We start from the raw sequence: 13,200 nt of genomic DNA on the forward strand, positions 1-13,200 counted from the left end.
TGGAGGGTGGAGGGCAATGTTTGGTCAGAATGCACTGCCCCAGAAGTGAGGAGGAGGGAGAAGAGGGCATGCCTGAGAAATGCTCCCTCCACTCTGGGTGAGCGGGTGGGATATTAGCTGGATCAGAAAAAAGGATGCTCTGCCCTGCGGGGGTGATGGTAGAATGTGCATTTCCAAAGATGCCAGATGCCACTCCTTTTTCCTTGGTTCTTGCATCCTGTTGGTAGACTGGGGAGAAAGAGTAGGAGCAGACTTTTCCTCCCCAAACAATTGAAACTTTTCCCTTAGGCTTCAAGACTCCCTTGTATCTCCAGCTGCCCCGCTCCTGCCCTCTAGTTCTAGATAGGGACTGTTTCCAGGATGCAGTGGGTCACCTGGGTTTTGGGATCAGGAAGGAATTTTTTCTTATTGGGCCTAATTAGGTATGGGTCAGATGAGTTATTTGCTTTCCTCGCAAAACTGTGGAGATGCAGCTGGGATAACAAATAAAATTTGGAACTCTAATATTAAGAGATAATATGGGTATGGGTAGTTTTTTGCAAATGGGGCCAATGCAGATAAAAGCTAGAAGGACCAGCTCCCAGGCCGTGTGCTTGTAAGGAGAAGGGAAACCCGGAATTCTTGGCTGTCCAAGCTTTTCTCTCCTCTCCTCCCTACCCTCCACCACCCTTGGTACCCTTTATAGCTCCCTGAGTCCTGGAACTAGGCTGCAGGGTCTGTCCTGGTTTATTGGTTATGTGAGACTTTCCTGTGTCTGCAAACTCCTCTGTAATTTGGAAACCTATTAAATTACTCTTTTGTATATGATCTTAAATTGAGTAGCTGTGTACAAAAGGTTTCATTTTGCTACATATTGTTGGGCAGAAGTTCAGATTCCCCACCCGGTTTAATCCTGTTTAAATAGCAGTAATGCCAGTATTTTTCTAGCTTGCCACTGAATGTTGTTCAGGATGGTATGTAGTGACTCAGACAATTGAGCTCTTAAAATACTGTTCTCCAGTTAAAAAATAAAAAAAAGTAGGAGGAAGAGGATTGGAGGGGACAAAATCCTTGTGTCTTATTCAATAACTTTGCCAAATGGCAGAGAAACTGAGGAATTTACATACTTCTAAAACTATTCTAATGTTTCAGATAATACGAAAATCTAAGCCTTCTTATGAGCTTGTACTAACTTGTTTGCAAAACATTTTTCTGGCAAATACATTCCAGCATGTTTCCTCTTTTTTGATAGCCATAACAAAATGAAGCTGTAGATGTTCAGATAATGAATGGTTGAATAGCATTCAGCTTTCTCCTGCACTTTAACTCAACTCTGCCAGGCTACATTTGTTCAACAGATACGTTGAATATTACATTTAATGAATGTACAAATACCAGTTTGTCCTAATGTTTTTTTCTTCTCTTTTCCAGAGTGATAGTCTTTCAAGGTATGTGTTTGATTTAAACAAATCATTTATTTATAAAACAGAAACCTCTTTGACTTGTATTCTATTTTTTAAGTTCTTAATTTTCAAATCCTACTTTGCTCTCAATAGTTGGTTAGGTTAAGCTCTGAAAAAATGTTAATGCTATAAAGATTTAGTATGTTTTATATAGAATATAGCAATAAAGCCATAGGATTGACTTTTTACACATTCAGGCAGGTGGGAGATTAGAGGGGACCTGAAGATATGTCCAAAATGTTGTTTCGGTTCTGTGCTGAAGTATTTATTTATACTGTACCTAAAATATGCTAGTTACTTCACAAAACATAGTTGATCCAGACTGTGTCCCATGCAGTTTACAATACAAAGCTAAGATTTTCATAAACTGTCTCAATTTTTGGATACCCAGTTTGAAACACTATAAGGGGCTTCACGTTCAGAAAGTGCTGCCTCCTCTGAAAATCAGGCTTCTTGAAGTTTTCTCAAGATGTTTACCTGTCAGAGAGAAACAAATCCTGCACTCCTCACCCCCAATAATTTGCATTTCTAGATGTTACTTAGGTTCAAAAACATTTCTTAACTAACAATGAATGTATGCGAATATGACTTGGCTTTTGGCAAGCTAGTGCCATTGCTCTTCATCAGTGAGTTAATACTGAATATGGAGCATTCACGCTCAATGGGAACCAAAGTAAGGCTGCATTCAGTAGACGTGAAATGCAATGTTAGCGATCATTAGAAATAGGCTGAAAATGCCACTTAACTCATTCATTTGGAAGATTTATTCTTAAGGAAGTAATATTACTTCATAGTTCAGGATTTTTGTATTTTATTTACAGTTGACTCTCTTAAAAGAAACCTGTAAAGGAAAAAATGGATGTGTACTCATTGTAACAGCTTTATGATAAATGGCCTGAAAAAATTCTTTAAAAATAAATAGATAAAAACAATGTACTTTAAAAAAAAAAAAATTAAGAAGTCGAGTCCTGTCTGTGCTAGAAACCTCTGTGTTAAATGAGGATGTTACAACAGCTGAACCATACAAGTTGAGCAATGGGAAGGGGAACAGATTTTTGGACAGATTGTTTAAAGCTGTTAGGATTTTTTGTGTGTATTAATATCTGTTTTACTTCAATAACTAATATTGACTAAAAGAAGCCTTTGTTAAAGGAGCTGTGCTGCTTCTGGTAAGGTAATTGAGCTCACAATTAATATCCTTGAGAATTCCCTGAAGTCCTCCATTAAAACTGGGAAGACCAGACTCGACTTGGCAGATCTTTTTGAGGTTAAAAATAAAACCCCAAAAATAATTCAATGCTTATAAAAGATGAATAAGCAAAGAAAAGTTCTTTTAAAAAATCTTGACTAGGTCGTCTTCAGAATCATGCAACAATGTCTTGAAGGAATGTATTTTAATTCAAAAGAAATTTTGACATAGAAGGCTGATGTTTGCATTCCCTAAGCCGTACTTGACAGTCAGAAAACCTCTTTTCATTTGAAATAAATCTTAGTGTTGAGTGGAAGAAAAAAAACTTTAAAAACTGTTTCCACCACTTAGAGAGAGGATAGGAGATAATGATATGAATAAACTATGTAGGCTTGATACACTGCACCAGGTTAGCAATGTTATGAAAATAATGAACTTTTCTTCTTTTAAAGATATGATGCGGGATCAATCAGCACATCATCAGGCGACCGTTATGATTCACTGCTGGGGCGGTCTGGGTCACAGAGTTACTTTGAAGAACGAAAACCATATTGTAGTAGGCTAGAAAAAGAAGATGCAACTGACTTTAAAAAGGTATCTGGGCCAGTAGTTCTGATATTAAAATAAACCATTATGTGCGGTCTTCTTCCCCCTCCCCACCCTCCCGCCCCCAATAAATTCTATCCTGAAGTAATCATATTACTCACATTAAGTCCCAAATCTTGCCTTAGCCTAAGGCCTACTGGGGTAAGTCAACCTAAGTTACGCAACTCCATAGCTGAGGTTGACATAGCTTAGGTCGATTTACTGTGGTGTCTACATCATGCTGGGTTGACAGGAGAAACTCTCCCATCGACTCTTACACTTCTCGTTCCAGTGGAGTACCAGAGTTGAGGGAGAGTGATCAGTAGGTGATTTAGTGGGTCTTCAGTAGACCCACTAAATCGACCTCCGGTGTGTCAATCGCCGCAGTGCTGATCCCCAGTAAGTGTGGGCATACCTTAAGTAACTCAACTCGGAACTCCACAGAGGCAAAGAGGAAGAATTGTATCCACCTCCCTGGCTATATAGTAGCTTCTGGCCCTTGCATTCACCTCTGCAAGAGAAGGGGAAAGTCCAGAGGAGCCAAATGCTATTTTAATGACACCACATACCCACTACCTTGGTCCTTGTGTTGTTAGAATTGCTTGACATCTATAATGGAGACTTTTATTTGGTGCACTTGCTAGTACAATATAAAATCAAGTCTTGTTGAAAACTAGAAGAAACTTGTGAAGAAATGAGAAACTGTTCAACCTATTGTCAATGAGAGATTTTTTTCAGAAGGAAAATGTTTCAAATTGTTGTCTTTATTATGGAAATATAAGGTAAAATTATCATACATGTCGTCTTGTCTGTAATATAAAAGACAGAAGTTTCTCCTTTCAGGGAATTTAAACATTTTACGTGTGGAAGCTAGAATTTTCTTGTAATACTACTTACAATGCTTTTGTCACCCTTATGAAATTGTACTGTATAATTTAATAAGGGATAAGCTAGTAATGTTCTTAAGAAAATGCCCTAAAAATCAGTTGAAATGATATTGTTTCTGCAGGTGTTTTTGAGCCATTCAGTAGTGGGAATATAGTTCTCTATTAAGTTGGTTCAGAACACACAGAGAAAAGTACTGTTCTGTTCTATAGAACCTCTGAATATAAATTTCTTTTTGTACAATTAAATCAAGTTTTAGAAGAATTTAGCCCCTTGTACATTAAGTAATGCAACTAAAAGAGATGCACATTTCTTAAACCTGTCTAAATTTTCTCTTAGCTTTATGAACAGATTCTAACTGAAAATGAAAAGCTGAAAGCGCAGTTACATGATACCAACATGGAGCTGACGGATCTTAAACTACAGTTGGAAAAGGCCACTCAGGTTTGTATTCACTCACAAAGCAAAGTCTCTAGCTGGTAAAATGGGTAACAAACCAGCAAATCCTGGAAATGGAATTGACATTTTTCTCAGGTGTCGACTTTACCTTCTCTTTTTCTAAAAGAATGGGGCTAAGTACTGCAACTGCCATTGTTGCTGGAGATGAGGGAAGGCCATATGAGTCTGGTCGCCTAATGCAAGTGTTAATTGTTAAGGAATCAATGATTCTTGCCGGCATATATCTAAGTAATTTCTCTGCAGGGAGGAAGGCATAAAAACAGAGAAAATGATTCTACATTGTTGAATTACATTTGTTCAAAGTATCAATGATTAACTTATGAACTGATTGTTTTATAAACCTGATGGCAGGTTGTTACAGACTGCCATGCTGTCACTGGCTGATTAGACATCCTGTCTTGCAGTTAGAGCAGATAGGGCAACCTCTAAATAGGTGCAGATGACAGCTCTCAAATAACAGTGTGGCATATGGTGATATCACATCTGTAGATTAATAGTAGGTTTCTTCTTAAAAACTATTGTAGAAAGAATTTATAAATAAATATCTGTACCCAGTATACATCACTGTAGTATCTAAGGGCTTGTCTACACTACTGCTTAAGTCGATGCAACTTACATCACACAGGAGTGTGAAAAAGTGCCCCCCTACTCCCCCGAGCGATGTAAGTTGCATCGACTTAAAGCGGTGTCCATACCAGCATTATGTTGGCAGGAGACGCTCTCCTAGCAACATAGCTTCCGCCTCTGATTGAGATGCAGTAATTAAGCCAACGGGAGGGTCCTCTCCCGTAGCATAGCGTGTCTTCAACACTACAGCAGCTGTGCCAATGTAGTGCAGCAGCATAGACTAACCCTAAGCATCTCAAAAACATCAATGAAATCATTGATGTAACACCCTTAATGGTAAGGATGTATTAACTTACTTTGCCAAAGGGTGCAAAAAGATTAAATTACTTGTCCAAGGTCATAGAGGACATCTGTGACTGAGCCAGGAACAAACTCTGTTCACTTTTATACCATTCTAGAACCTTAACTACAACACTGTCTCTCAGAATATAAGTATTAAAGAGTTTCTTGGGCATGAGATGAAAGACTATGTAAAATTGTATGTTTTGATTTCAGGAATACAAAAAAGCTTTTATTTGTTTAATTCTTTGACTTTTGACTTTTCTTTGTTGAGACCATAAAGAGTCAAAATATTGTGGGTTTTTTGTTTGCCTCCTATATTTTATATTTTTCTACCCTAAATCCCAAATGTAATTATTAACATTATATTTCAGAGACAAGAGAGATTTGCTGACAGGTCACTCTTGGAAATGGAAAAAAGGGTAAGTTTCTGCAAAAGATCTAGTGGATTCTTTAGTTTGTTTTGTTGTGTTTTCCAACCCCAGGGTGGATATATTTTATTGAACTGATTCTTACGATTTAGATGTTGGGTTTGTAGGATGCAAAGTGGCAATAAATGTAAGGTAGCATTATAGGCAGTAATACTTCTTTTAATTAGTTGTCCTCACACTGTCAGTTATATTAAAGAGAGAAGATGGGTGAGCTCTGTGTGTGAGTCACAGCTCTGTTCTACCTTGTATTCAACTGTGATGCTCAAAGTATCTCTCCCAGACCTGAAGAATGGCTCTGTGTGGCTCAAAAGTCTCTCTCTCACCAACAGAAGTTGGTTCATTAAAAGATAATACGCCACCCACCTTGTGTCTCTAATATTCTGGAACCAACATGGCTTCAGTAACACTGCATACCGTACTATAAGTTAATTATATGTAATATAACCACACGTGGTGGTGATGTAGTAAGTTGCACCATTGACTTCCACTTCTGTACTCTGCTTGTTAAACAGTTTTCCCTGGAATTATGTCTAACATTCCATATTTCTAAGCAGCTTCCAACACCTTCATTTAAAAAAAAACAACAAAAAAAACCTCAAAACTTTCTCCTCGTTTACTTAGGATTTGATGTCTTGGAACTTTCCATGGTGAAAAGCAAGTACGGGATGTCTCATGGGAATCTCCTTTTATCATCAGTAATAATGATGATACCACTTTGGGGGAGGGGAGAAGAGGAAAATTGATGGGGGGATTTTTTTTTTTAAACTGGGTGAGAGGATCTGTTTGAAGTTGTGCAGACTGGGAATTTTAGTACTCCTAAAGGCAGAGTGAAGATGAGGTTGTTGAAAATACAGATCACTCACATTCTGTGAGAGGTAATATGTATATTTGAACATAAATGTATATGTAAGCAGTAAGACATGGGGTTTAAAATTATGGTCATACTGAAGTTTATATATGACACAAACATTTAATTTTATGTCTGCATTTCCATTAGAGACTCGTTTTTTCAAAGCTAGTAACTTAGCTGTAAAAATTTCCTTTGAACAAAAGTTTGGCTCTTCTCAAGAGCCACTTTTTTTTTTTAAAAGCCAAATTCATTTAAATTGTTTAAGCTTGTTTTTAAGGTATAAAAAGAAGAGTAGTGAGAGGAGGATTTTTTGTAGTGTTAGTTTCGTTATTCTTAAAGTAAATTATTTATATTGAAACATTATATGAATCCCTTAAACTTGCCTTTTGCTCTCTGCCACCTAAACAAAAACCAGACCAAAAAAACTCCAATCCAACTCTGCAGCTATAGATTGTTTTAATAGTATACAGGAGTACTGGATTTAGAAGTTTAACAGGAATTATTGCAGATTAAGAAGCCACTTTTAGTTCTACAGATCTTACCAATGATAAAATAAAAATTTACTTGTTAGTTACGGTAGGGAACCAAGGAGGTGCAGAAATGCTCAGCTGCACTAACTGACTGAAATTCCACTATGGTAGTTTAGTGAATGAACAATGCATAAGGAAAATAAGGCTCCTGATATGCAGAGATGAAAACGGCTTTCCTTACTGTTGCATTCATTCATTCCTGCATCCTCTCCAGATAGCTCTAACAGTTTCTCTGCACCTTCTGTCCCTCAATTCTTTTGACCCCCTAAGGTAGCTCGCATCTTTTTCTCTGGGCAGTGATAATCACCTGCTTTAATGGGCATTTCCTTTGCTACTGTGCTCACACAAGTGAAATTTATTACTTTTAATTATGTATATCATAGGTATAATGGTTCCTGTTTTTAATATGCATTGCAATTTATTTAAAGGTGTAGTGCATGATGCTCTTGTGTCTCCGTAGCAAAATTCCTGCTTTGCTCTCAGTTCCTAAAATAGGCCATTGTATTAAGAGACTTAGTGACACTATGGCCTGGTCTACACTGGGGGATGGATCTAAGTTATGCAACTTCAGTTACATGAATAACGTAGCTGAAGTCGACATACTTAGACCTACTCACCGCGGTGTCTTCACTGCGGTGAGTCGACTGCTGCCGCTCCCCCATCAACTCCGCCTGCCCCTCTTGCGGCGGTGGAGTACAGAAGTTGATGGGAGAGCACTCAGGGGTCGATTTATCGCATCTAGACGCGATAAATCAACCCTCGCTGGATCGATCACTGCCCACCAATCCGGGAGGTAGTGTAGACATACCCTGTGAAACTGTTTATTTTCCACAGAGGAGACTTTTTATCCAATTAGTTTCACTGCAGAAGTGTTACTCTTGTACCAAATTTATTACATAAAACACATAGCGGGTCAAGGGAGGAATAAAGGTTGTGATAGCATTACTGAGTAGTTGAAACCTAGTTGGCTCGAGGAGTGGAGTCATGTTCTTTTTATTTTACCAACTCAAACTTAACTCTGATATATGAGGAACATTTTTTTAAAAAAGAATTTCTTTGATTATACATTTTCTCCTTTTCCATTTCACTGCTTTCTTTTACAGACGCTCCCCAACTTAGGCAAGCGTTCCGTTGCAAAATGCCTTGCGTAACTCAAATTTTGCGTAAGTCAGAAACATATACCCAACCATCTCTCCCCCCTCCTCCAAAACAAAACAAAACCCCACCACCTTTCTAGCTTATGGAAGGAACTTTTTCTGTAAGTGCGGATTTGCATAAGTCAGGTTTGCATAACCCCGGGAGCATCTGTACTTTAAATATTAGTTATTTCATCTGGTGCTCAGATACCATTTTGAGAGCAGTTTAAAGAAAAATCCACCTTTATTATTTATTCCTGAGCTGAAGTAGTAATTGTGTGTGACATCAGTTCTTTCCTAACAGCAGTGTCACAGAGGAATGAGTTCAGCAGCTGAATCAACAGCAATAGCCAATGAAATACCAAAGATTATTTTTTTCATTCAAATATTCTTAAGAAGAAGAAAGTGGTGTGAGGATAGAATTATCTCTAATTAGCTTCCCTTTCAAAATAACATTGTTATACTCTAAAATTCAGTTTATTAATAAAAATCCCACTTCAATTACTTTTTAACTGTTAGCAGTAAATAAAGATCGGCTATCCAGAAATATACTAGACACCTTTACTTAGTAGAATTTTTTGTGTATCATTTTGAGAATTTTTAAAGGTACAATTTTTCACATGCAGCACAAGCCTATACATAAATGAAGCAGTAAGCTAAAACTTATGTTCTACTTTGCCAAGTATAAGACACGTTTTACGTAAAATTGAAACTTGGGGATATATACATATAAAAACAGAACCGGAAAAAAATGAAATAGTGGGAGAGGCTGGAAGAGATGCAAGGTTGAGAGAAGGTAGGTGTTACCATAAGGAAATGCTAATAGAATCGGTTGGGCTATGACCCATTTTCAAGATGAGATGTACCTTTCTTCACTAATGATAAATAAACTTATTAAAACTGTTTTATAGTACTAGCCTAACAAATATTCTAGAAGTTGATTCTGACTGATACCCCTGCCAGCCCTAAAAAGAATAGGTTTCTGTGCCATAAACTGATGATTGATTGTCAACATAGTTATTTGAGATTAGTTACAATGTTGTAGGAACTGGGCCTGTCCTATGAAGATTGGGATGGGTGGCACATGTCTCACCATTGCTAGGAGATCCCGGCAATATTTAGGCAGAACAGGATTAAGGGTTCCATTTATAGCCCTTAACTTGGAAATGTAGGTTAGGCATGCTTTTGGACATTCCAAGTAGTACAGTGAGAGGAGTTTACCATCACAGAATAGAGGAGCCAAAACGGCAAAATTTGGATCTTGGTCAGGACTTCAGACATCATCCTGAAGTCTCCCCAAAGTGTGGGGCTGCTCAGATCTGTGGATTTGGATTGGGGACATCTCTATCTTAGTTATTGAACATAATTCATATAACCCAAAGATGCTTCTTGTTTGGAGGCAATAACTGTATACTGGGGTAAACCAACTCTTTGAGGTGAAAGGTTGAAGTGTTTATAAGCCCAGAATATGGTTGCTGCTGATGTAATAGAGAATATCCTCAGGTTGTTCATTTTTATACTGAAGTACATCTTCTCACACCGACATTCTGATTACTGTTAATTCCTCGATAGTGCTTGGCTATAGTCTGTCACCTTACAAAACCCCAGACATCTCATTATTTTGGCAATCCCCGTTGGCCCTCTCCTGCTAAAAGTAATTCTTTTTTAAATTTAATGGTATTTAATCTTTGAAGCTGGTTGGGAGAGTGTCAGAAGTTGTGGTGCCTGTGTGTGTTAGCATGTGGATAGAGAGTAGACAGGAGAAGTATCCATGGCCCTTATTCAGAATACAGGATTTGCATATTGCAGTTAGCTGAATCAGAAACTTCATAATTGATAAACAAGCATATAGTGAGGGATTAGTAAAGCTAATTTTTGTGCTCTGACTGAGATTTCTTTTAGGTAGGATTAGAGAATTAGATAAAAGCAAAACTCTAATTGAAATGTGTGAGCACTGATACGTTGCATGATCCAAACATTACTATGTAAATAGATATGTCATTCACTTTGGGGAAGGGGTAAATGCATGCAGTGTTGACCTTGATTGATGGTTCTGGCTTTTTCTGAACAATAGTATGGTTTTGTTTTATTATAACCACTATTTTCTTATTTTTTAAGTCAGACCTTTTATTTCTTAGGGAAACTTACTTTTTCAGTGGCACCCAGGGAGGACACTTCATAAATAAAACTATTAGATTAAACAGAGTTGAACAGCACTAATGCACTGTAATTAACAGAAGATTATTGCAGTTGGAAAGCAAACAAACCCAGGGTTGAAGATCAGGTATAAAACAGAGAATGAAGTCTTAGCATTAAGAGACTTCAATACATCTCTGGACTAAATCTTCATGGAGAAGTGAGGAAAAGTTTTTGTTGTTTTTATGGAATGCACAAATCGTGATTTGACTTTAACCCTGTAACTTAAAATTAGTCCAACAGACAAGGAAATTTTTAAAAGAACAACTTCCTGAAAAAGATGACTAATAACTAGGGCTGTTGATTAATCGCAGTTAACTCACATGATTAACTCAAAAAAAAGGGCGATTAAAAAAATTAATCGTGATTAATCACACTGTTTTGTACATTATCAAATATATTGATTTCTATTACAACACAGAATACAAAGTATACAGGGCTCACTTTATATTAGTTTTTATTACAAATATTTGCACTGTAAAAATAATAAAAGAAATAGTACTTTTCAGTTCACCTCATACAAGTATTGTAGTACAATCTCTTTATCATGAAAGTGTAATTTACACGTGTAGCTTTTTTTTGTCACATAACTGCACTCAAAAACAAAACAAACTTTAGAACCTACAAGTCCGCTCAGTCCTACTTCTTGTTCAGCCAATTGCTAAGACAAACAAGTTTGTTTACATTTACGGGAGATAATGCCATCTGCTTCTTATTTATAATGTTACCTGAAAGTGAGAACAGGCATTTGCATAGCACTTTTGTAGCCAGCGTTGCAAGGTATTTACGTGCCAGATGTGCTAAACATTCATATGCCCCTTCATGCTTCAGCCACCATTCCAGAAGACATGCTTCATGCTGATCATGCTCATTAAAGAAAAATGTGTTCATTAATTTTGTGACTGATCTCCTTGGGGGAGAATTGTATGTCTCCTGTTCTATTTTACCTGCATTCTGCCATATATTTTATGTCATAGCAGTCTCAGATGATGATCCAGCACATTTGTTTTAAGAACACTTTCACAGCAGATTTGACAAAACAAAGAAGATACCAGTGTGAGATTTCTAAGGATAGATACAGCACTTGACCAGGGTTTAAGAATCTTAAATGCCTTCCAAAATCAGAGAGACGAGATGTGGAGAATGCGTTCAGATGTCTTAAAAGAGCAACATTCCGATGTGGAAACTACGGAACCTGAACCACCAAAAAAGAAAGTTTACCCTTCTGCTGGTGACATCTGACTCAGATGATGGAAATGAACATATGTCGGTCCACTCTGCTTTGGACCATTATAGAGTAGAACCCGTCATGGATGCGTGTCTTCTGGAATGGTAGTTGACATGAAGGGGTATTTGAATCTTTTGTGCATCTGGCACATAAGTATCTTGCAATACCGGCTACAACAGTGCCATGCAAACGCCTGTTCTCACTTTCAGGTGACACTGTAAACAAGACATGGGCAACATTATCTCCTGCAAATTGTAACCAAACTTGTTTGTGTGAGCGATTGGCTGAAGTACGACTGATTGGACTTGTAGGTTCTAAAGTTTTAAATTGTTTTATTTTTGAATGCAGTTATTTTTTGTACATAATTCTACATTTGTAAATTCAACTTTCATTAAAAAGAGGTTGCACTACAATACTTATATTAGGTGAATTGAAAAATACTATCTTTTTTTACAGTGCAAATATTTGTAATAAAAAATAAATACAAAGTGATCACTGTAAACTTTGTATTCTGTGTTGTAACTGAAATCAATATATTTGAAAATGTAGAAGACATCCAAAAATATTTAAATAAATGGTATTCTATTATTTAACAGTGCGATTAATTGCAATAATTTTTTTTAATCACTTGACAGTCCTACTAATAACTTGTCAGTATTTCTTTTAACTACTAAAAGCTGCTAAAATGTTACCTCAGAAAGTTTTTTGGTACAGGGAATCCAGGGTTTTGTTTGTTGGTTTGTTTGTTTTTCCTCCTTGAGAAAATAGTGACATGTAGCTGTAACTATGTTTTTGTTTTTTAAAATACGCTCCCACTACAGTAGGAAGCTTGTTGTTAGGGATGCTTCTGTATCATAGAAACAACTTTCATTTTCTGGATAGCTCAGTGGTTTGAACATCGGCCTGCTGAACCCAAGGTTACGAGTTCAATCCTTGAGGGGGCCATTTAGGGATCTGGAGCAAAAAGTCTGTGTGGGGGTTGGACTAGATGACCCCTTCCAACCCTGATATTCTATGATTCTGTTAATCAGAATTTTGTTATTTGCATGACAAACAATTTACTAGGTCAGCCCAATTAAGAGCCCCTCTTGTGTAGCTTGGACCAGTGTAGATAAAAAGCAATTATATTTTTTAAAAATTACTTTTTTATTTAAATTGGATTGTTTCATTCAAATTAAAAACTGTTTTTTTAAAAAATCAACCTATTTAAAATTTTAATTTTAAATAAACAATCTATTTGAAGGCCTAAACTTACTATAATCTATTAAAATCATTTAAATACCGAATAATATTAAATAGTATATTTGCCAAATTTTAAAGAAAGTTATTTACATTTTATATAATTGGAGATATACCTATCTCC

At 36.8% G+C, this 13,200-nt stretch overlaps 1 protein-coding gene across 5 annotated transcripts in view; it reads left to right on the forward strand.

The window, feature by feature from the left end:
• Positions 1-13,200, forward strand: part of PPP1R12A (protein phosphatase 1 regulatory subunit 12A) — a 223,866-nt gene that overhangs the window by 198,865 nt on the left and 11,801 nt on the right. For all 5 annotated transcript variants that reach the window (XM_030548638.1, XM_030548641.1, XM_030548637.1 and 2 more), the window contains 4 exons: positions 1,411-1,427; positions 3,084-3,225; positions 4,441-4,545; positions 5,841-5,888. In XM_030548638.1, the coding sequence (XP_030404498.1) occupies positions 1,411-1,427; positions 3,084-3,225; positions 4,441-4,545; positions 5,841-5,888 (312 nt within the window). The remainder of the gene's footprint in view (positions 1-1,410; positions 1,428-3,083; positions 3,226-4,440; positions 4,546-5,840; positions 5,889-13,200) is intronic.

Source organism: Gopherus evgoodei, chromosome 1, assembly GCF_007399415.2.
Source record: "Gopherus evgoodei ecotype Sinaloan lineage chromosome 1, rGopEvg1_v1.p, whole genome shotgun sequence".
In the NCBI taxonomy this organism is placed as follows: domain Eukaryota; kingdom Metazoa; phylum Chordata; order Testudines; family Testudinidae; genus Gopherus; species Gopherus evgoodei.